This window comes from Entelurus aequoreus, linkage group LG11, assembly GCF_033978785.1.
Source record: "Entelurus aequoreus isolate RoL-2023_Sb linkage group LG11, RoL_Eaeq_v1.1, whole genome shotgun sequence".
Classification (NCBI taxonomy): domain Eukaryota; kingdom Metazoa; phylum Chordata; class Actinopteri; order Syngnathiformes; family Syngnathidae; genus Entelurus; species Entelurus aequoreus.
This window is the reverse complement of record NC_084741.1, coordinates 11,799,309-11,822,316: the sequence shown is the minus strand read 5'-3', so window position 1 is coordinate 11,822,316 and position 23,008 is coordinate 11,799,309. Positions and strand designations below refer to the sequence as shown.

General features: G+C 38.7%; 1 protein-coding gene across 1 annotated transcript in view; it reads left to right on the top strand.

Moving 5' to 3' along the window:
• tmc4 (transmembrane channel-like 4) overlaps positions 1-21,706 on the top strand; it is a 49,030-nt gene extending 27,324 nt beyond the window's left edge. The window contains exons 10-18 of the mRNA XM_062062493.1: positions 1,911-2,069; positions 4,779-4,936; positions 5,035-5,155; positions 5,532-5,629; positions 5,710-5,893; positions 7,932-8,062; positions 16,733-16,888; positions 17,030-17,108; positions 21,167-21,706. Coding sequence (XP_061918477.1) covers positions 1,911-2,069; positions 4,779-4,936; positions 5,035-5,155; positions 5,532-5,629; positions 5,710-5,893; positions 7,932-8,062; positions 16,733-16,888; positions 17,030-17,108; positions 21,167-21,241 — 1,161 coding nt within the window. The 3' untranslated portion in view covers positions 21,242-21,706. The remainder of the gene's footprint in view (positions 1-1,910; positions 2,070-4,778; positions 4,937-5,034; positions 5,156-5,531; positions 5,630-5,709; positions 5,894-7,931; positions 8,063-16,732; positions 16,889-17,029; positions 17,109-21,166) is intronic.
• The last annotated feature ends 1,302 nt before the right edge of the window (positions 21,707-23,008 follow it).

Sequence of the window (23,008 nt, the reverse complement as noted above, 5' to 3'; positions counted from 1 at the left end):
AAATCACTACATGGTCTAGGGCCCAAGTATATCACTGATATGCTCCCACTATATACGCCCTCTAGATCACTAAGATCTTCTGAGACCAATCTGTTAGCGGTTCCAAGAGTAAACTCAAATCAAGGGAGAGCATCATTCAGTCACTATGCAACACATAGCTGGAATAAACTTCCTGAAGATGTCAGACTCTCCCCAACTCTCACTACTTTTAAAACTAGACTGAAGACTTTTATGTTCACCTTAGCTTTCAGCTAAATCTTTTAACTTTTAACGTCTGCACTGTTTTTATTTTTATTGTCTGCATTTTAATTTTGCTTTTATTTTCTTTCATTTCACTTTGTTGTCTGTGAAGCACTTTGAGTCTGCCTTGTGTATGAAAAGCGCTATACAAATAAAGTTGCCTTGCCTTGCCTTGCCTTGCCTATCACCATAATGACAACATTAAATACAGTAGTGTAGTAGACCTAAGTATTCATTAAGTATCACCATAATGACGTCATTAAATACAGTAGTGTAGTAGACCTAAGTATTCATTAAGTACCACCATAATGACAACATTAAATACAGTAGTGTAGTAGACCTAAGTATTCATTAAGTACCACCATAATGACAACATTAAATACAGTAGTGTAGTAGACCTAAGTATTCATTAAGTACCACCATAATGACATCATTAAATACAGTAGTGTAGTAGACCTAAGTATTCATTAAGTACCACCATAATGACAACATTAAATACAGTAGTGTAGTAGACCTAAGTATTCATTAAGTACCACCATAATGACAACATTAAATACAGTAGTGTAGTAGACCTAAGTATTCATTAAGTACCACCATAATGACAACATTAAATACAGTAGTGTAGTAGACCTAAGTATTCATTAAGTACCACCATAATGACATCATTAAATACAGTAGTGTAGTAGACCTAAGTATTCATTAAGTACCCACATAATGACAACATTAAAATACAATATTGTAGTAGGCCTAAGTATTCATTAAAAACAAGGCAGGTTTTATTTAACCCTGAGAGGGACAAGCGGTAGAAAAATGGATGGATGTGTATTTAATATTTCTGCCCACTGTAATATTACACACAGTTTGAACAGTACCACTGTGTTTGAATATTTAATGAAGTGATTCTCTGGAGTACCACTAGATCTCTCAGGTAGTATAACTAGGTACTAGTGTACCAGAATATTGAAGTATTTCTACTCTCAGGTAGTATAACTAAGTAGTACTGTAGCAGAGTATTGAAGTATTTATGTTCTCAGGTAGTATAACTAAGTAGTATTGTAGCAGAGTATTGAAGTATTTATGTTCTCAGGTAGTATAACTAAGTAGTATTGTAGCAGAGTATTGAAGTATTTATGTTCTCAGGTAGTATAACTAAGTAGTATTGTAGCAGAGTATTGAAGTATTTATGTTCTCAGGTAGTATAACTAAGTAGTACTGTAGCAGAGTATTGAAGTATTTATGTTCTCAGGTAGTATAACTAAGTAGTACTGTAGCAGAGTATTGAAGTATTTATGTTCTCAGGTAGTATAACTAAGTAGTACTGTAGCGGAGTATTGAAGTATTTATGTTCTCAGGTAGTATAACTAAGTAGTACTGTAGCAGAGTATTGAAGTATTTATGTTCTCAGGTTGTATAACTAAGTAGTATTGTAGCAGAGTATTGAAGTATTTATGTTCTCAGGTAGTATAACTAAGTAGTACTGTAGCAGAGTATTGAAGTATTTATGTTCTCAGGTAGTATAACTAAGTAGTACTGTAGCAGAGTATTGAAGTATTTATGTTCTCAGGTAGTATAACTAAGTAGTACTGTAGCAGAGTATTGAAGTATTTATGTTCTCAGGTAGTATAACTAAGTAGTATTGTAGCAGAGTATTGAAGTATTTGTGTTCTCAGGTGGACCTGGAGGAGGAAATGATGAAGAAGAGAGCAGCATCTCTGACAGCCAATCAGAAGTGTCTCTTGTATTCTCTGCGCATATTAATGAGCCTTGTTGCCATGGCGCTCATCACGGCCGCCTGTTATGGCATCTTTGTCACCACCGTCTTTAGCCAGGTACTTCCTCGCGTACTTGTACACACTTGTCAAGTACACACACATGAAGTACCAACATCAACTTCACACATAAAGTACACAAATGAAGTACACTTTCATATGCACATACATAAAGTACACACGCAAGAAGTACACTTATTTATGCATATACATAAAGTACACACTCAAAGTACTTAAACACACACATGAAGTACAAACTTCAACTTCACACAAAGTACACACACATGAAGTACACATATGTATGCGCATACATAAAGTACACACACAAAAAGTACACATCCTTATGCATATACTTACAAGTACACACACAACGTACTTATACGCACACAAAGTACAAACATGGGCTTCACACAAAGTACACATGCATGAAGTACACTTATGTATGCATATACATAAAGTACTCACACACAGTACACATACTTACGCATGTACATAAAGTACACACACAAAGTACAAACATATGCATATTCAGGAAGTAAACACGAAGTACACGCACACAAAGTACACATACTTGTATGTACACGAGTATGTGTACAAACATGAAGTACATGTTCATATGCATATACATAAAGTATACATGCATGAAGTACACATAGAAAGTACACACACATGAAGTTACACTTACATACTAATATACATGATGTACACACATTATGTACACATTAATAAAGTACACTTTCATGCTAATATAGATGAAGTACACACATTAAATATGCATACATCTGCACAGGCATGAAGTACACATACTTATGCATAAAGTACATGCACAACATACTTATACGCACACAAAGTACAAACATGGACTTCACACAAAGTACACACACATGAAGTACACTTATGTATGCATATACATAAAGTACTCACACAAAGTACACATACTTACACATGTACATTAAGTACACACACAAAGTACAAATATATGTACATATTCATGAGGTAGACACGAAGTACACTCACACAAAGTACACTTTCTTATATACACACAAAGTACAAACTTGAAGTACACATTAATATGCATATACATAAAGTATACATACATGAAGTACACATATATATGCATATAAATGAAGTACACATCGAAAGTACACACACATGAAGTTACACTTACTGTACATACTAATATACATGAAGTACACACATTATGTACACATTCATGAAGTACACACATTAAGTACACAGTCAGGAAGTACACTTATATACCAATATAGATGAAGTACACACATTAAGTACACATTCATGAAGTACACTTACATATCAATATAGATTAAGTACACATTCATGAAGTACACTTACATACTAATATAGATGAAGTACACATTCATGAAGTACACTTACATACTAATATAGATGAAGTACACATTCATGAAGTACACTTACATACTAATATAGATGAAGTACACGCATTAAGTACACATTCATGAAGTACACTTACATACTAATATAGATGAAGTACACGCATTAAGTACACATTCATGAAGTACACTTATATACTAATATAGATGAAGTACACATTCATGAAGTACACTTACATACTAATATAGATGAAGTACACGTATTAAGTACATATTCATGAAGTACACTTACATATCAATATAGATTAAGTACACATTCATGAAGTACACTTACATACTAATATAGATGAAGTACACACATTAAATATGCATACATCTGCACAGGCATGAAGTACACACACAGAACGTACACAAACACTTGAAGTGCACACGTGAAGTAAACACACAACGTTCACAACCACATGAAGTACATAAACACACACACAAATACACGCAACATGTAGGGTAGTAGACACACACATGAAGTAATGCATAAAGTACACACACACATAGGAAGTACACAAACACATGAAATACACACAGGAAGTAGAGACAGAAGACAGGAAGTAGAGAGAGAAGACAGGAAGTAGACACACACCGGAAGTAGAGAGAGAAGACAGGAAGTAGACACACACACAGGAAGTAGAGAGAGAAAACAGGATGTAGACACACACACAGGAAGTAGACACACACACACACACAGGAAGTAGAGTCAGAAGACAGGAAGTAGAGAGAGAAGACAGGAAGTAGAAGTGTGTGTGTGTGTGTGTGTGTGTGTGTGTGTGTGCAGGGCAGGAGTGGAGACAGGAAGTAGAAGTGTGTGTGTGTGTGTGTGCAGGGCAGGAGTGGAGACAGGAAGTAGAAGTGTGTGTGTGTGTGTGTGTGCGTGCAGGGCAGGAGTGGAGACAGGAAGTAGAAGTGTGTGTGTGTGCAGGGCAGGAGTGGAGACAGGAAGTAGAAGTGTGTGTGTGTGTGTGTGTGCAGGGCAGGAGTGGAGACAGGAAGTAGAAGTGTGTGTGTGTGTGCGGGGCAGGAGTGGAGACAGGAAGTAGAAGTGTGTGTGTGTGTGTGTGTGTGTGTGTGTGTGTGCAGGGCAGGAGTGGAGACAGGAAGTAGAAGTGTGTGTGTGTGTGTGTGTGCAGGGCAGGAGTGGAGACAGGAAGTAGAAGTGTGTGTGTGTGTGTGTGTGCAGGGCAGGAGTGGAGACAGGAAGTAGAAGTGTGTGTGTGTGTGTGTGCAGGGCAGGAGTGGAGACAGGAAGTAGAAGTGTGTGTGTGTGTGTGCAGGGCAGGAGTGGAGACAGGAAGTAGAAGTGTGTGTGTGTGCAGGGCAGAAGTGGAGACAGGAAGTAGAAGTGTGTGTGTGTGTGTGTGTGCAGGGCAGGAGTGGAGACCAGGGCATGTTGGCTGTGATTGTGGAGTATTTGCCCTCCATGGTGATCACAGCTGCTAACTTCCTGGTTCCTTTGGCCTGCGATCAACTCGCCCTGGCTGAGAGATATCCTGCCAGCACCACCGTCATCCTGGCCTTGTTGAGGTTGCAACTTCTCCTTCCTGCTGCTGGACATTAACCATCTTCCTCTTCAGACATCTGTTCCCGTTCAAACACCTGTTCCTGTTCTTGTTCCTGTCCAGGGCCGTGTTGCTGCGCCTGGTGAGTTTAGGCGTCCTGCTGTTCACCTTGTGGAGACAGATCACCTGCCAGGTGGACAGGTCCAGGTGTCACCTGTGCCAGTACGACCACCAGGAGTACCCGGTAACCATGGCAACCTACTCAGCACAATAGTACACGGGTTTGGAGTGTTTCTGTCCATCCCACCTAGCTAGCGTGGCTACGGACCAACTCATTAAGCCTTGCTCCCTGAAGTGGACGTGGTCCACTACTTCGTACACAATAAGTACTGCAATACTGGGGGGGAATCAATGAAGATGCCATAAAACACATGCTTTTCAATGTTATTAGTTTTTCAAAATAATCAATGAAGATGCCATAAAACACATGCTTTTCAATGTTATTAGTTTTTCAAAATAATCAATGAAGATGCCATAAAACACGGGGGGATAATGAAGCAAACACATGCTTTTCAATGTTATTAGTTTTTCAAAATAAAATGTGTTTGTGCCGACAACAGTGCTGGGAAAGCCGAGTGGGACAAGAAATGTACAAGCTGACACTTTTCGATCTGATGGTGACCGTGGCCGTGCTGGTCTTGGTGGAGTCCCCTCGCAGGTGCGCCAACACAACTGGAACAGGTTTACCTTGGACTCTGGACTCTGGCCCCGTGAGCGTACTGGTTTGGTGTTTGCCAGGATGCTGGCAGACAACTGCTCCAACAAGCTGGCTCGCTGGCTCGGGCGCCAGGAGTTTGTGATGTCCGCCAACGTGCTGAGTCTGGTGTACGGTCAGACCGTGGTCTGGACCGGGGCTCTCTTCTGCCCCCTGCTGCCCCTCATCAACACCCTCAAGTTGGTCATGGTCTTCTACTGCAAGAAGGTGAGCCTGGTGGCAACCTTCTGCTTGGACGCTCAGCTTTGAGCCAGCGTGTCTCCTCAGATCACTCTCTTCTACAACTGTTCTCCTCAGATCACTCTCTTCTACAACTGTTCTCCTCAGATCACTCTCTTCTACAACTGTTCTCCTCAGATCACTCTCTTCTACAACTGTTCTCCTCAGATCACTCTCTTCTACAACTGTTCTCCTCAGATCACTCTCTTCTACAACTGTTCTCCTCAGATCACTCTCTTCTACAACTGTTCTCCTCAGATCACTCTCTTCTACAACCGTTCTCCTCAGATCACTCTCTTCTACAACTGTTCTCCTCAGATCACTCTCTTCTACAACTGTTCACCTCAGATAACTCTCTTCTACAACTGTTCTCCTCAGATCACTCTCTTCTACAACTGTTCTCCTCAGATCACTCTCTTCTACAACTGTTCTCCTCAGGTCACTCTCTTCTACAACTGTTCTCCTCAGATCACTCTCTTCTACAACTGTTCTCCTCAGATCACTCTCTTCTACAACTGTTCTCCTCAGATCACTCTCTTCTACAACTGTTCTCCTCAGATCACTCTCTTCTACAACTGTTCTCCTCAGATCACTCTCTTCTACAACTGTTCTCCTCAGATCACTCTCTTCTACAACAGTTCTCCTCAGGTCACTCTCTTCTACAACTGTTCTCCTCAGGTCACTCTCTTCTACAACTGTTCTCCTCAGGTCACTCTCTTCTACAACTGTTCTCCTCAGGTCACTCTCTTCTACAACTGTTCTCCTCAGGTCACTCTCTTCTACAACTGTTCTCCTCAGGTCACTCTCTTCTACAACTGTTCTCCTCAGGTCACTCTCTTCTACAACTGTTCTCTTCAGATCACTCTCTTCTACAACTGTTCTCCTCAGATCACTCTCTTCTACAACTGTTCTCCTCAGATCACTCTCTTCTACAACTGTTCTCCTCAGATCACTCTCTTCTACAACTGTTCTCCTCAGATCACTCTCTTCTACAACTGTTCTCCTCAGATCACTCTCTTCTACAACTGTTCTCCTCAGATCACTCTCTTCTACAACTGTTCTCCTCAGGTCACTCTCTTCTACAACTGTTCTCCTCAGATCACTCTCTTCTACAACTGTTCTCCTCAGGTCACTCTCTTCTACAACTGTTCTCCTCAGGTCACTCTCTTCTACAACTGTTCTCCTCAGGTCACTCTCTTCTACAACCGTTCTCCTCAGATCACTCTCTTCTACAACTGTTCTCCTCAGGTCACTCTCTTCTACAACCGTTCTCCTCAGATCACTCTCTTCTACAACTGTTCTCCTCAGGTCACTCTCTTCTATAACCGTTCTCCTCAGATCACTCTCTTCTACAACTGTTCTCCTCAGGTCACTCTCTTCTACAACCGTTCTCCTCAGATCACTCTCTTCTACAACTGTTCTCCTCAGATCACTCTCTTCTACAACCGTTCTCCTCAGATCACTCTCTTCTACAACTGTTCTCCTCAGGTCTCTCTTCTACAACTGTTCTCCTCAGGTCACTCTCTTCTACAACTGTTCTCCTCAGGTCACTCTCTTCTACAACTGTTCTCCTCAGGTCACTCTCTTCTACAACTGTTCTCCTCAGGTCACTCTCTTCTACAACCGTTCTCCTCAGATCACTCTCTTCTACAACTGTTCTCCTCGGATCACTCTCTTCTACAACTGTTCTCCTCAGGTCACTCTCTTCTACAACCGTTCTCCTCAGATCACTCTCTTCTACAACTGTTCTCCTCAGATCACTCTCTTCTACAACTGTTCTCCTCAGGTCACTCTCTTCTACAACCGTTCTCCTCAGATCACTCTCTTCTACAACCGTTCTCCTCAGATCACTCTCTTCTACAACTGTTCTCCTCAGGTCACTCTCTTCTACAACTGTTCTCCTCAGATCACTCTCTTCTACAACTGTTCTCCTCAGATCACTCTCTTCTACAACTGTTCTCCTCAGATCACTCTCTTCTACAACTGTTCTCCTCAGATCACTCTCTTCTACAACTGTTCTCCTCAGATAACTCTCTTCTACAACTGTCGCCCCGCGCTCAAGACCTTCCGCTCCACCACCTCCACCTTCGTCTTCCTGGTGGTGCTCCTGGTTGGTTGGGCCATGGCCTCCCTGGTGCTCATCTACAGTGTGGCTCAGTGAGTAGCATGCTAACCTTTATGCAGAGGTGGGTAGAGTAGCCAGAAATTGTACTCAAGTAAGAGTACTGTTACTTAAGAGATTTATTACTCAAGTAAAAGTAAGGAGTAGTCACCTAAATATTTACTTTAGTAAAAGTAAAAAGTATGTTGTGAAAAAACTACTCAAGTACTGAGTAACTGATGAGTAACCTGTTCGTTTAATGATGACGGCAACAAATAATGCACAAAAACATAAAAATAGCAATGAGCAAATTCAGAGCCAGGAATATCTCTTAAGCAACTAAAACAATAATATATATTAAATAATAATACATTAACATAAAACGAATGAAGGCAAATTGAGCCACAATAACTTAACAGCACCATAGGCTCAGTAGGCAGAGATTACAAAGGAAAATAACAAGTTAGCCTTTACGCAAACCATAAACTGATAGGTGTGGGCTGCACCTGGGAACACACTGATTGGTGTTTCAATGCATGCGTGTGTGTGCGACTGTGTGTGTGTGTGTGTGTGTGTGTGTGTGTCTATGAGGCTGCAGTGCGTTAATAAATGTCCCCACACGATGTACATTTGACAGTGATTCATAGCAGGGAAGCTAACATCAGCCTACGGTGACAGCCAAAATATCTACTAACGTTACTTACCGCCATGTGCTTCCTCAAATTTGACGTTGAGTTCATGTAAGCTCATGTGACCGCCTGGCTCTGTTTGATTGGTGAAACAGAGTCAAACGTCACCAGTGACTGCATTTGATTGGTGAAACGGAGTCAAACGTCACCAGTGACTGCATCTGATTGGTGAAACGGAGTCAAACGTCACCAGTGACTGTATTTGATTGGTGAAACGGAGTCAAACGTCACCAGTGACTGCATTTGATTGGTGAAACGGAGTCAAACGTCACCAGTGACTGTATTTGATTGGTGAAACGCAGGCATGCGATAGATCCTACTTTGAAGGTCTGTCTGACGGACCAAAACAAACAAAGCGTGCATTAACAGATGGATAAAAATCAGTAGCGAGTAGTGAGCTGAATGTAGATAAATGGAGCGGAGTAAAAGTAGCGTTTCTTCTCTATAGATATACTCAAGTAAAAGTCAAAGTATGTTGCATTAAAACTACTCTTAGAAGTACAATTGATCCCAAAAGTTACTCAAGTAGATGTAACGGAGTAAATCTAGCACGTTACTACCCACCTCTGCCTTTATGCTAGCTCTTTAGCTCATGTTATTCCTTTAAACCAGACCTGGGTGAATGAAGGCGGCCCGTTAAGCTTTTCAACGTGGCCCGCCGGACATTCCCAAATACTGTATTTTCCGCACTATAAGGCACACCGGATTATAAGGCGCACCTTCAATGAATGGCCTATTTTAAAACTGTGTTCACATATAAGGCGCACCGCATTATAAGGCGCATAGAATAGACGCTACAGTAGAGGCTGGGGTTACGTTACGCATCCATTAGATCAGGGGTGTCCAAAGTGCGGCCCGCAGGTCATTTTTTAACGGCCCCACGGCACATTTAAAAAATACGATTGAAAAAAATAAAAAACATTAAAAGTGTTATTTAAAGAGCAACCAGGTGAAATGTAACAAGAAAATGTAGCAATGTTTACTCTAATAACACTAAGCTGCCATGCAGGCTGTTTCTTTCTTTAAAAAATAATAATGAATCAAAATCAATGTCATTATGAATTATTGACCTATTCAAGGCTCCAATTATGTCACATTAAATATTTTTAGATATTTTTTGGGGAAAATGTTGCATATTTTGTGTTTGCCATGTAAAAAACGAGCTGTTTTTTTTAAAGGGCCTAAAACGGACAAACAAAAAACATAAACAACAATAACACTTATAATTGACGGATAGATCTGAAGTTGATCTCGAGATTATTGTGTTAAAAGTAAACAGATAAAAAAATATATATATAATTTATTTTTTAACACTTTAATGAGTAGGACCCTTTTGGATCCCCTACAATTTTAGTGTGATTAGTTTTTAAGTGTCATTGCTCAAAAAATAATAACGAATTAAAATCAATAGTGTTATGAGTTATAGACCTTTTTAAGGATCCAATTATTATATAATGTCAAATATCCCACTTAAAAATTTTTTGGGGTGAAAATATTGCATATTTTGTGTTTTTTTCATTAAAAAAAAGGGTTTTCTTTGACAAAAAGAGCATACAATTTACATCTTTAAAAAATGTTCTATTGACAGATAGACCTAATGTTGATCTAGAGATTTAAAATCTTTAATAATAACACAAATAATTAGGGATGTCCGATAATGGCTTTTTTAATTACTGATACCGATATCAACCGATACCGATATATGCAGTCGTGGAATTAACACATTATTATGCCTAATTTGGACAACCAGGTATGGTGAAGATAAGGTACTTTTAAAAAAAAATGAATCAAATAAAATAAGATAAATAAATTAAAAACATTTTCTTGAATAAAAAAGAAAGTAAAACAATATAAAAACAGTAACATATAAACTAGTAATTAATGAAAATTTGTAAAATTAACTGTTAAAGGTTAGTATTATTAGTGGACCAGCAGCACGCACAATCATGTGTGCTTACGGACTGTATCCCTTGCAGACTGTATTGATATATATTGATATATAATGTAGGAACCAGAATATTAATAACAGAAAGAAACAACCCTTTTGTGTGAATGAGTGTAAATGGGGGAGGTTTTTTTTTTGGGTTGGTGCACTAATTGTAAGTGTATCTTGTGTTTTTTATGTGGATTTAATTAAAAAAAAAAAAAAAAAAAACCCGATACTGATAATTAAAAAAACGATACCGATAATTTCCGATATTACATTTTAACGCATTTATCGTTATCTCTACAAATAATAATACTGAATAATGACACATTTTTTATATTTTTTGGACCAAAACCTGTTGGGGTCCCCGGGATCAAGTCTGAGTGGAAGCCTAAATGTATATTTTCTATACATATATTGTATTGGTTTTTAAAAGAAAAAATATCAAAATGGCCCCTGCTAGCTTTGATTTTTCAACGTGCGGCCCTCAGTGGAGAAAGTTTGGACACCCCTGCATTAGATGGAGCTGCGCTAAAGGGAATGTCAACAAAACAGTCAGATAGGTCAGTCAAACTTTATTAATAGATTACAAAGCAGCGTTCTGACAACTCCCAAAATGAATAAACAGCTGTTTTATTATTTCCCCCCGAGGTAAAGTCAGTGACGTGGTGTTTGGTTTATCCTTTAACAACAGCAAGGTATAACATGTAGTGCAACATTTATATCACATAGTGGAGGGGTACTTTTCCCTGATTCAATAAACACGTAACCAACAGTCTGATACTGTTACGTAAATCAAACATTAGTGATATCACAATATAGTAACACTGGAAATAGTGCAGAGCAATAACAATATATCAATAACTCAACCTTGCTCAAACGTTAATGTCACACAACACAACACACAAAATAAACATGTAAAGCTCAACTGAACTGAACTTATTCCTCATCCACGAATCCCTCCAATTCTTCTTCTTCAGTGTCCCAATGAAACAATTGGGCGAATACGGCATCCAACATGGCCGTCTTGTGGAAGTGGTCATTAAAGGCCTACTGAAAGCCACTACTAGCGACCACGCAGTCTGATAGTTTATATATCAATGATGAAATCTTAACATTGCAACACATGCCAATACGGCCGGGTTAACTTATAAAGTGACATTGTAAATTTCCCGCAAAACTTCCGGTTGAAAACGTCTATGTATGATGACGTATGCGCGTGACGTCAATAGTTAAACGGAAGTATTGGGACACATTGTATCCAATACAAAAAGCTCTGTTTTCATCTCAAAATTCCACAATATTCTGGACATCTGTGTTGGTGAATCTTTTGCAATTTGTTTAATGAACAATGGAGACTGCAAAGAAGAAAGTTGTAGGTGGGATCGGTGTATTAGCGGCTGGCTGCAGCAACACAACCAGGAGGACTTTTACTTGGATAGCAGACGCGCTAGCCAACGCTAGCCGCCGACCGCACGGATGATCGGGTGAAGTCCTTTGTCGCGCCGTCGATCGCTGGAACACAGGTGAGCACGGGTGTTGATGAACAGATGAGGGCTGGCTGGCGTAGGTGGATAGCTAATGTTTTTAGCATAGCTCTGTGAGGTCCCGTTGCTAAGTTAGCTTCAATGGCGTCATTAGCATCAGCATTGTTAAGCTTTGCCAGGCTGGAAAGCATTAACCGTGTAGTTACATGTCCATGGTTTAATAGTATTGTTGATCTGCTGTCTATCCTTCCAGTCAGGGATTTATTTATTTTGTTTCTATCTGCATTTGAGCCTGATGCTATCACGTTAGCTCCGTAGCTAAAGTGCTTCGCCGATGTATTGTCGTGGAGATAAAAGTCACTGTGAATGTCCATTTCGCGTTCTGGACTCTCATTTTCAAGACCATATCTGACTGCTCGCTACTATAGTATTACCTACTATGGTATTACCATATCTGACTGCTCGCTACTATGGTATTACCATATCTGACTCTCGCTACTATGGTATTACCATATCTGACTGCTCGCTACTATGGTATTACCATATCTGACTGCTCGCTACTATGGTATTACCATATCTGCCTGCTCGCTACTATGGCATTACCATATCTGACTGCTCGCTACTATGGTATTACCATATCTGACTGCTCGCTACTATGGCATTACCATATCTGACTGCTCGCTACTATGGTATTACCATATCTGACTGCTCACTACTATGGTATTACCATATCTGCCTGCTCGCTACTATGGTATTACCATATCTGACTGCTCGCTACTATAGTATTACCATATCTGACTGCTCGCTACTATAGTATTACCATATCTGACTGCTCGCTACTATGGTATTACCATATCTGACTGCTCGCTACTATGGTATTACCATATCTGACTGCTCGCTACTATGGTATTACCATATCTGACTGCTCGCTACTATGGTATTACCATATCTGACTGCTCGCTACTATGGTATTACCATATCTGACTGCTCGCTACTATAGTATTACCATATCTGACTGCTCGCTACTATAGTATTACCATATCTGACTGCTCGCTACTATAGTATTACCATATCTGACTGCTCGCTACTATAGTATTACCATATCTGACTGCTCGCTACTATAGTATTACCATATCTGACTGCTCGCTACTATGGTATTACCATATCTGACTGCTCGCTACTATGGTATTACCATATCTGACTGCTCGCTACTATAGTATTACCATATCTGACTGCTCGCTACTATAGTATTACCATATCTGACTGCTCGCTACTATGGTATTACCATATCTGACTGCTCGCTACTATAGTATTACCATATCTGACTGCTCGCTACTATAGTATTACCATATCTAACTGCTAAAAACATAAGCTTTCCACCTACGCCAGCCAGCCCTCATCTGCTCATCACGACCCGTGCTCACCTGCGTTCCAGCGATCGACGGTACGACGAAGGACTTCACCCGATCACCGATGCAGTCGGCGGCCCGGAGACGGAGGAAGTCAAGGTGAGGTCGGCGGCTAGCGCGTTTGCTATCCTTCTCAAAGTCCTCCTGGTTGTGTTGCTGCAGCCAGCCGCTAATACACCAATCCCACCTACAGCTTTCTTCTTTGCTGTCTCCATTGTTCATTAAACAAATTGCAAAAGATCCACCAACACAGATGTCCAGAATACTGTGGAGTTTTGAGATGAAAACAGAGCTTTTTGTATTGGATTCAATGGGCTCCGAATACTTCCGCGTCAACCATTGACGTCACGCGCATACGTCATCATATCGAAACGTTTTCAGCCGGAAGTTTGGCGGGAAATTTAAAATGTCATTACAAAACTGTTGTATATACTAATTCACAAATATTTTATTATAAAAAGGTCAGTAAATGATGTATATATTTGTATGAAGTGGGAAAGGGGTAGGATTAAATAAGCTTCACTTCTTCCTACTCCTGTAAAGTGAAATGATATGAAACTGTGATGTATTATGATGTGGTCGGATCATGTTTTGTTTAGTTATGTTCTGTTAGTTTTGGACTTCCTTAGTTGTTTTGTGCACTTTTTAGTCACCATGGTTACTTATGATTTTCACCTGCCTTGTACGCGCACCTGTTGCTCATCAGAGACTCTATTTAAGCCTGCCTTCTCCGCTTACTCGACGTGGCTTCATTGTTTGCATTTGCAACAGAAACGTTGGCATTCTGCTTTTCCAGCTCATGATTCCTGTGCTAAAGTTACCTTAGCTTCTAGTATTCCTGTGCTAAGTTACCTTAGCTTCTAGTATTCCTGTGCTAAAGTTACCTTAGCTTCTAGTATTCCTGTGCTAAGTTACCTTAGCTTCTAGTATTCCTGTGCTAAGTTACCTTAACTTCTAGTATTCCTGTGCTGAAGTTACCTTAGCTTCTAGTATTCCTGTGCTAAAGTTACCTTAGCTTCTAGTATTCCTGTGCTAAAGCTACTTTAGCTTCTAGAATTCCTGTGCTAAGTTACCTTAGTTTCTAGTATTCCTGTGCTAAAGTTACCTTAGCTTCTAGTATTCCTGTGCTAAAGCTACTTTAGCTTCTAGTATTCCTGTGCTAAAGTTACCTTAGCTTCTAGTATTCCTGTGCTAAAGCTACCTTAGCTTCTAGTATTCCTGTGCTAAAGCTACTTTAGCTTCTAGTATTCCTGTGCTAAAGTTACCTTAGCTTCTAGTATTCCTGTGCTAAGTTACCTTAGCTTCTAGTATTCCTGTGCTAAAGCTACCTTAGCTTCTAGTATTCCTGTGCTAAAGTTACCTTAGCTTCTAGTATTCCTGTGCTAAAGCTACTTTAGCTTCTAGTATTCCTGTGCTAAAGTTACCTTAGCTTCTAGTATTCCTGTGCTAAAGCTACCTTAGCTTCTAGTATTCCTGTGCTAAAGCTACTTTAGCTTCTAGTATTCCTGTGCTAAAGTTACCTTAGCTTCTAGTATTCCTGTGCTAAGTTACCTTAGCTTCTAGTATTCCTGTGCTAAAGCTACCTTAGCTTCTAGTATTCCTGTGCTAAGTTACCTTAGCTTCTACTATTCCTGTGGTAAAGTTACCTTAGCTTCTAGTATTCCTGTGCTAAAGTTACCTTAGCTTCTAGTATTCCTGTGCTAAAGCTACCTTAGCTTCTAGTATTCCTGTGCTAAAGCTACTTTAGCTTCTAGTATTCCTGTGCTAAAGTTACCTTAGCTTCTAGTATTCCTGTGCTAAGTTACCTTAGCTTCTAGTATTCCTGTGCTAAAGTTACCTTAGCTTCTAGTATTCCTGTGCTAAAGTTACCTTAGCTTCTAGTATTCCTGTGCTAAAGTTACCTTAGCTTCTAGTATTCCTGTGCTAAAGTTACCTTAGCTTCTAGTATTCCTGTGCTAAAGTTACCTTAGCTTCTAGTATTCCTGTGCTAAAGTTACCTTAGCTTCTAGTATTCCTGTGCTAAAGCTACCTAAGCTTCTAGTATTCCTGTGCTAAAGTTACCTTAGCTGCTAGTATTCCTGTGCTAAGTTACCTTAGCTTCTAGTATTCCTGTGCTAAAGCTACCTTAACTTCTAGTATTCCTGTGCTAAAGTTACCTTAGCTTCTAGTATACCTGTGCTAAAGTTACCTTAGCTTCTAGTATTCCTGTGCTAAAGCTACCTTAGCGTCTAGTATTCCTGTGCTAAAGTTACCTTAGCTTCTAGTATTCCTGTGCTAAAGTTACCTTAGCTTCTAGTATTCCTGTGCTAAAGTTACCTTAGCTTCTAGTATTCCTGTGCTAAAGTTACCTTAGCTTCTAGTATTCCTGTGCTAAAGTTACCTTAGCTTCTAGTATTCCTGTGCTAAAGTTACCTTAGCTTCTAGTATTCCTGTGCTAAAGTTACCTTAGCTTCTAGTATTCCTGTGCTAAAGTTACCTTAGCTTCTAGTATTCCTGTGCTAAAGCTACCTAAGCTTCTAGTATTCCTGTGCTAAAGTTACCTTAGCTGCTAGTATTCCTGTGCTAAGTTACCTTAGCTTCTAGTATTCCTGTGCTAAAGCTACCTTAACTTCTAGTATTCCTGTGCTAAAGTTACCTTAGCTTCTAGTATTCCTGTGCTAAAGCTACCTTAGCTTCTAGTATTCCTGTGCTAAAGCTACCTTAGCTTCTAGTATTCCTGTGCTAAAGCTACCTTAGCTTCTAGTATTCCTGTGCTAAGTTACCTTAGCTTCTAGTATTCCTGTGCTAAGTTACCTTAGCTTCTAGTATTCTTGTGCTAAAGCTACCTTAACTTCTAGTATTCCTGTGCTAAAGTTACCTTAGCTTCTAGTATACCTGTGCTAAAGTTACCTTAGCTTCTAGTATTCCTGTGCTAAAGCTACCTTAGCGTCTAGTATTCCTGTGCTAAAGTTACCTTAGCTTCTAGTATTCCTGTGCTAAAGCTACCTTAGCTTCTAGTATTCCTGTGCTAAAGTTACCTTAGCTTCTAGTATTCCTGTGTAGTTGTTTAAAGCTAAAAGTCATGGCTTTTGATACTCTGCGCCATCTTAGCAGTATGTTATCTAATGTTAGCATGCTAGCCCACAGCACCGATAGCAGGCCCATCAAAATCCTGCGGGGGGTGTTGGAGTTCTACCAAGGGCGTGATGGTAAAGAGACATTGTTGTCTGTATAGGATCCGTCCTTCAATGGCGTGCGGGCCCTTCCGCTCCTTCACCTCCATGTGGGCCATCGTGCCGACTGTCTTCTATCGCCTCTCTGACCTCACCAAGGACTTTCTCTTCTTCGTCGGCTCCCAGGCCTTCTCCATCCCTCTCTTCGCTTTGTCTTGGTCAGTCACACACACACACACACACACACACACACACACACACACACACACACACACACACACACACACACACACACACACACACACACACACACGCCCACAGTACACAATGCACAGGTGTAATGTTGTGTTTGTCCACAGTGTGGCGATGTGTTACTTCATAGCTCTGTCTGCCGTGTATGGAAGAAGTGTTACTTTGCTGCGAGCTCAACTCAAACAGGTAAGCTGAGAATGTTTTTCAAACATTTTTACGCAGGTTAATTTGTGTCTTTATTACCAAAGTTTTTCGGGTTTTTTTACACTGAAGTTTTAGCATTTTATTTTGGTAAACTGATTTCTTTCTTATTTTTTTAAACACACTCAATTTTAAAACACTGAATTTTTCTACACTGAAGTTTTAAACACTGAATTATAAAGCACCACATTTTTTATAACACTTCATTTTAAACGACTGCATTTTTAAACACTGAATTATTATACACTGAATTTTTAAACACTAAAATGTTATACATTGAATTTTAATACACTGAATTTTAAAACACCACATTTTAAAACACTATCTTTATACACTGAATTATAAAACACTACATTTTTTAAACACTGAATTTTTATACACAAAGTTTTAAAACACTACATTTTGAAACACTGAATTTTAAAACACAAATTTTATACGTTGACTTTTTATACATTGAATTTTGAAACACTCAATTTTAAAACACTAAAATTTTATACATTGAATTTTAATCCACTGAATTCATCTACACTGAAATTTTAAACACACTGAAATTTTAAACACTTAATTTTAAAACACTACATTTTAAAACACTGAATTTTTATACACTGAATTTTAAAACACTACAATTGTATACATTGACTTATACATTGAATTTTTAAACACTCAATTTTTCTGCACTGAAATGTTAAACACTACATTTTAAAACACTGAATTTTAAAACACTAAAATTGTATACATTTAATTTTAATTCACTGAATTTTTAAACAAAGTTTTAAAACACTGAATTTATCTACACTGAAGTTTTAAACACTACATTTTAAAACACTATTTTATACACTAAATTTTTAAACACACTTTTATACACTACATTTTTAAACACTGAATTTGTCTACACTGAAATTTTAAACACTACATTTTAAACACTACTTTTTAAACGACTGAATATTTAAACACTGAATTTTCATACACAAAATTTTAAAACACTAAATTTTTATACACTGAATTTTTAAAACAGAATTTTTAAACACACTTTTATACACTAAATATTTAAGCACTGAATTTTCATACCTACATTTTAAAACACTGAATTTTTCTACACTGAATTTTTAAACACACTTTTACACACAACATTTTAAAACACTAAATTTGTCAACACGGAAATTTTAAACACTACATTTTAAATGACTGAATATTTAAACACTGAAATTTTAAACCACTGACTTTTAATAGACTGAATTTTAAAACACTACATTTTTATACACTAAATTTACAAACACTAAAATTTTCTACACTCAATTATTCGACACTGAATTTCAAAACACTACATTTTTTAACACTAAATTTTAAAACACTACATTTTTAAACACTGAATCTCAAATACTACATTTTAAAACACTGAATTTTTCTACACCTATTTTTAAAAGACTACATTTTTTTACACTGAATTTTCAAACACAAGAATGTTATACACTGAATTTTTAAACACTACATTTTTATACACTAAATTTACAAACACTAAAATTTTCTACACTGAATTTTAAAACACTACATTTTCAAACACTGTATTTTTGTACACTGAATTATAAAACACTACATTTTTTAACACTCAATTTTAAAACACTACATTTTTAAACACTGAATCTTAAATACTCAATTTTAAAACACTGAATTTTTCGACACTGAATTTTAAAACACTACATTATTATACACTGAATTTTCAAACACAAAAATGTTATACACTGAATTTTTAAACACTACATTTTAAAACACATAATTTTTAAACACACTTTTATACACTAAATATTTAAACACTGAATATTAAACATTACATTTTTCTACACTGAATTTTTCTACACTGAATTTTTAAACACTTTTACACAACATTTTTAAACACTGAATTTGTCTACCCTGAAATTTTAAACACTACATTTTAAATGACTGAATATTCAAACACTGAATTTTCATACACTAAATTGTTTAAAAACCGAATTTTTCTACACTGAATTTTAAAACACAATTTTTATACACTAAATTTTCAAACAAACATTTTCTATACTGAATTTTAAAACACTACATTTTTAAACACTGTGTTTTTGTACATAAAATTTTAAAACAAGACATTTTTATACAATGAATTTTCAAACATAAAAATTTTATACACTGAATTTTTAAACACTAAATTTTAAAACAGAGAATTTTTAAACACACTTTTATACACTAAATATTTAAACACTGAATATTGAACACTAAATCTTAAAACACTGAATTTTTCTACACTGAATTTTTAAACACACTTTCACATACTAAATTTTTAAACACTGAATTTGTCTACATGAAATTTTAAACACTACATTTTAAATGACTGAAAATGTAAACACTGAATTTTCATACACTAAATTTTTTTAAACTGAATTTTTATACACTAAATTTTAAAACACTAAAATTTTCTACACTGAATTTTAAACTCTACATTTTGAATGACTGAATTTTAAAACACTACATTTTTATACACTAAATTTTCAAAGACTAAAATTTTCTACAATGAATTTTTCTACACTGAATTTTAAAACACTACACTTTAAAGCACTGGATTTCTACACACTAAATTTTTAAACACTACATTTTAAATGACTGAATATTTAAACACTGAATTTTAAAACACTAAATTTTTCTACACTAAATTTTCAAACACTAAAATTTTCTACACTGAATTTTAAAACACTGAATTTTTACACACTGAATAAAAAAACCTAATCGTTTAAACACTGAATTTTTACACACTAAAATTTTAAACACTGAATTTTCTACAATGACTTTTAAAAGACAACATTTTTAAACTTTACATTTTCATTCCCAAATGTGTTTCAAGCAAATTGTCAGCATAATAAATAAAAATAAAAGTATTCAAAAAATGCCAGCAACTTGAGGGTTCCAGGTTCGATTCCTGCTTCTGCCATCCTAGTCACTGCCGGTGTGTCCTTGGGCAAGACACTTTACCCACCTGCTCCCAGTGCCACCCACGCTGCTTTAAATGTCACTTAGATATTGGGTTTCACTATGTAAAGCACTTTGAGTCACTAGAGAAAAGCGCTATATAAATATAATTCACAATTCCCCAAAATTCAAACACAAAAAGTCCAGTTCCATAAAATTGGTGTAAAAGAAAAGCTTTGGCAATAAAAAGTTCAATAAACCTGCGTAATAGCACACAGGTGTCACCTGCAGGGTGCACAGGTGTCACCTGCAGGGTGCACAGGTGTCACCTGCATGGTGTTAGGTGTCACCTGCATGGTGTTAGGTGTCACCTGCATGGTTTTTGGTGTCACCTGCATGGTGTTAGGTGTCACCTGCATGGTGTTTGGTGTCACCTGCATGGTGTTAGGTGTCACCTGCATGGTGTTTGGTGTCACCTGCATGGTGTTTGGTGTCACCTGCATGGTGTTAGGTGTCACCTACATGGTGTTTGGTGTCACCTGCATGGTGTTTGGTGTCACCTGCATGGTGTTAGGTGTCACCTGCATGGTGTTTTGTGTCACCTGCATTGTGTTAGGTGTCACCTGCATGGTGTTAGGTGTCACCTGCATGGTGTTTGGTGTCACCTGCATGGTGTTAGGTGTCACCTGCATGGTGTTTGGTGTCACCTGCATGGTGTTAGGTGTCACCTGCATGGTGTTTGGTGTCATCTGCATGGTGTTAGGTGTCACCTGCATGGTGTTAGGTGTCACCTGCATGGTGTTTGGTGTCACCTGCATGGTGTTTGGTGTCATCTGCATGGTGTTAGGTGTCACCTGCATGGTGTTAGGTGTCACCTGCATGGTGTTTGGTGTCACCTGCATGGTGTTTGGTGTCATCTGCATGGTGTTAGGTGTCACCTGCATGGTGTTAGGTGTCACCTGCATGGTGTTAGGTGTCACCTGCATGGTGTTTGGTGTCATCTGCATGGTGCACAGGTGTCACCTGCATGGTGTTTGGTGTCACCTGCATGGTGTTAGGTGTCACCTGCATGGTGTTAGGTGTCACCTGCATGGTGTTTGGTGTCACAGGAGGGCCGGGACAAGCAGTTCTTGGTCCAGCAGATTGAGAAAGTCAGTGGTCTACTTCACACGCCAACACTTTGACCAGCAACACGCTTTTTCTTTGCCTTTTATATGTTTTGATGTAGAAAATAGTCTGAATGATTCCTCTGTGCGGGAGTTAGTCCCTTTCGATTTGACCTGAAAGCGGAGTTTTAGCTGCTGTCACTAATCTGCCGTTCACTCGTTTGGAAAATAACTTCTCTGTTCTAGCCGCTCAGTTTCATTGCCAAAGTAACCGCTTCTCTATTGGGGTTAACAGTGCACCATTGTCTAAAAGCAGTGGGTAATTTCCACTGTTGTTGTGTTACATGCTCCCCCCCTCCCAAACTGTGCCTGCTCCCTCCTTCTCACCTTGTATTCTGTGTCAAAGGAGCCAAGCGCATACCTTCCACACTGGCTAAAAATTGCTGGAGCTTTTCAAATAAAATCTAAAAAAGACCATTTTGTTGGACTACTTTATTAGAAAATGTTCCTATCCACTATCTTGAAGTACTATCCATCCATCCATCCATCCATCTTCTTCCGCTTATCGTAAGCAGAGAAGCCCAGACTTCCCTCTCCCCAGCCACTTGGTCCAGCTCCTCCCGGGGGATCCCTAGGAGTTCCCAGGCCAGTCGGGAGACATAGTCTTCCCAACGTGTCCTAGGTCTTCCCCGTGGCCTCCTAAACTTTTTTTTTTTTTTTGCAAATAATAATTAACTTAGAATTTCATGGCTGCAACACGTGCCAAAGTAGTTGGGAAAGGGCATGTTCACCACTGTTACATGGCCTTTCCTTTTAACAACACTCAGTAAAGGTTTGGGAACTGAGGAGACACATTTTTGAAGCTTCTCAAGTGGAATTCTTTCCCATTCTTGCTTGATGTACAGCTTAAGTTGTTCAACAGTCCGGGGGTCTCCCTTGTGCTATTTTAGGCTTCATAATGCGCCACACATTTTCAATGTCTGAACTACAGGCAGGCCAGTCTAGTACCCGCACTCTTTTACTATGAAGCCACGTTGATGTAACACGTGGCTTGGCATTGTCTTGCTGAAATAAGCAGGGGCGTCCATGATAACATACAGTATGTTGCTCCAAAAGCTGTATGTACCTTTCAGCATTAATGGTGCCTTCACAGATGTGTAAGTTACCCATGTCTTGGCCACTAATACACCCCCATACCATCACACATGCTGCCTTTTACACTTTGCGCTTTTACTGTGTCCGGAGGACACGACGTCCAGTTTCCAAAAACAATTTGAAATGTGGCCTTGTCAGACCACAGAACACTTTTCCACTTTGTATCAGTCCATCTTAGGTGAGCTCGGGCCCAGCGAAGCCGACGGCGTTTCTGGGTGTTGTTGATAAACGGTTTCCGCCTTGCATAGGAGAGTTTTAACTTGCACTTACAGATGTAGCGACCAACTGTAGTTACTGACAGTGGGTTTCTGAAGTGTTCCTGAGCCCATGTGGTGATATCCTTTACACACTGATGTGGCTTGTTGATGCAGTACAGCCTGAGGGATGGAAGGTCACGGGCTTAGCTGCTTACGTGCAGTGATTTCTCCACATTCTCTGAACCCTTTGATGATATTACGGAGCGTAGATGGTGAAATCCCTAAATTCCTTGCAATAGCTGCTTGAGAAAGGTTTTTCTTAAACTGTTCAACAATTTGCTCAGGCATTTGTTGACAAAGTGGTGACCCTCGCCCCATCCTTGTTTGTGAATGACTGAGCATTTCATGGAATCTACTTTTATACCCAATCATGGCACCCACCTGTTCCCAATTAGCCTGCTCACCTGTGGGATGTTCCAAATAAGTGTTTGAT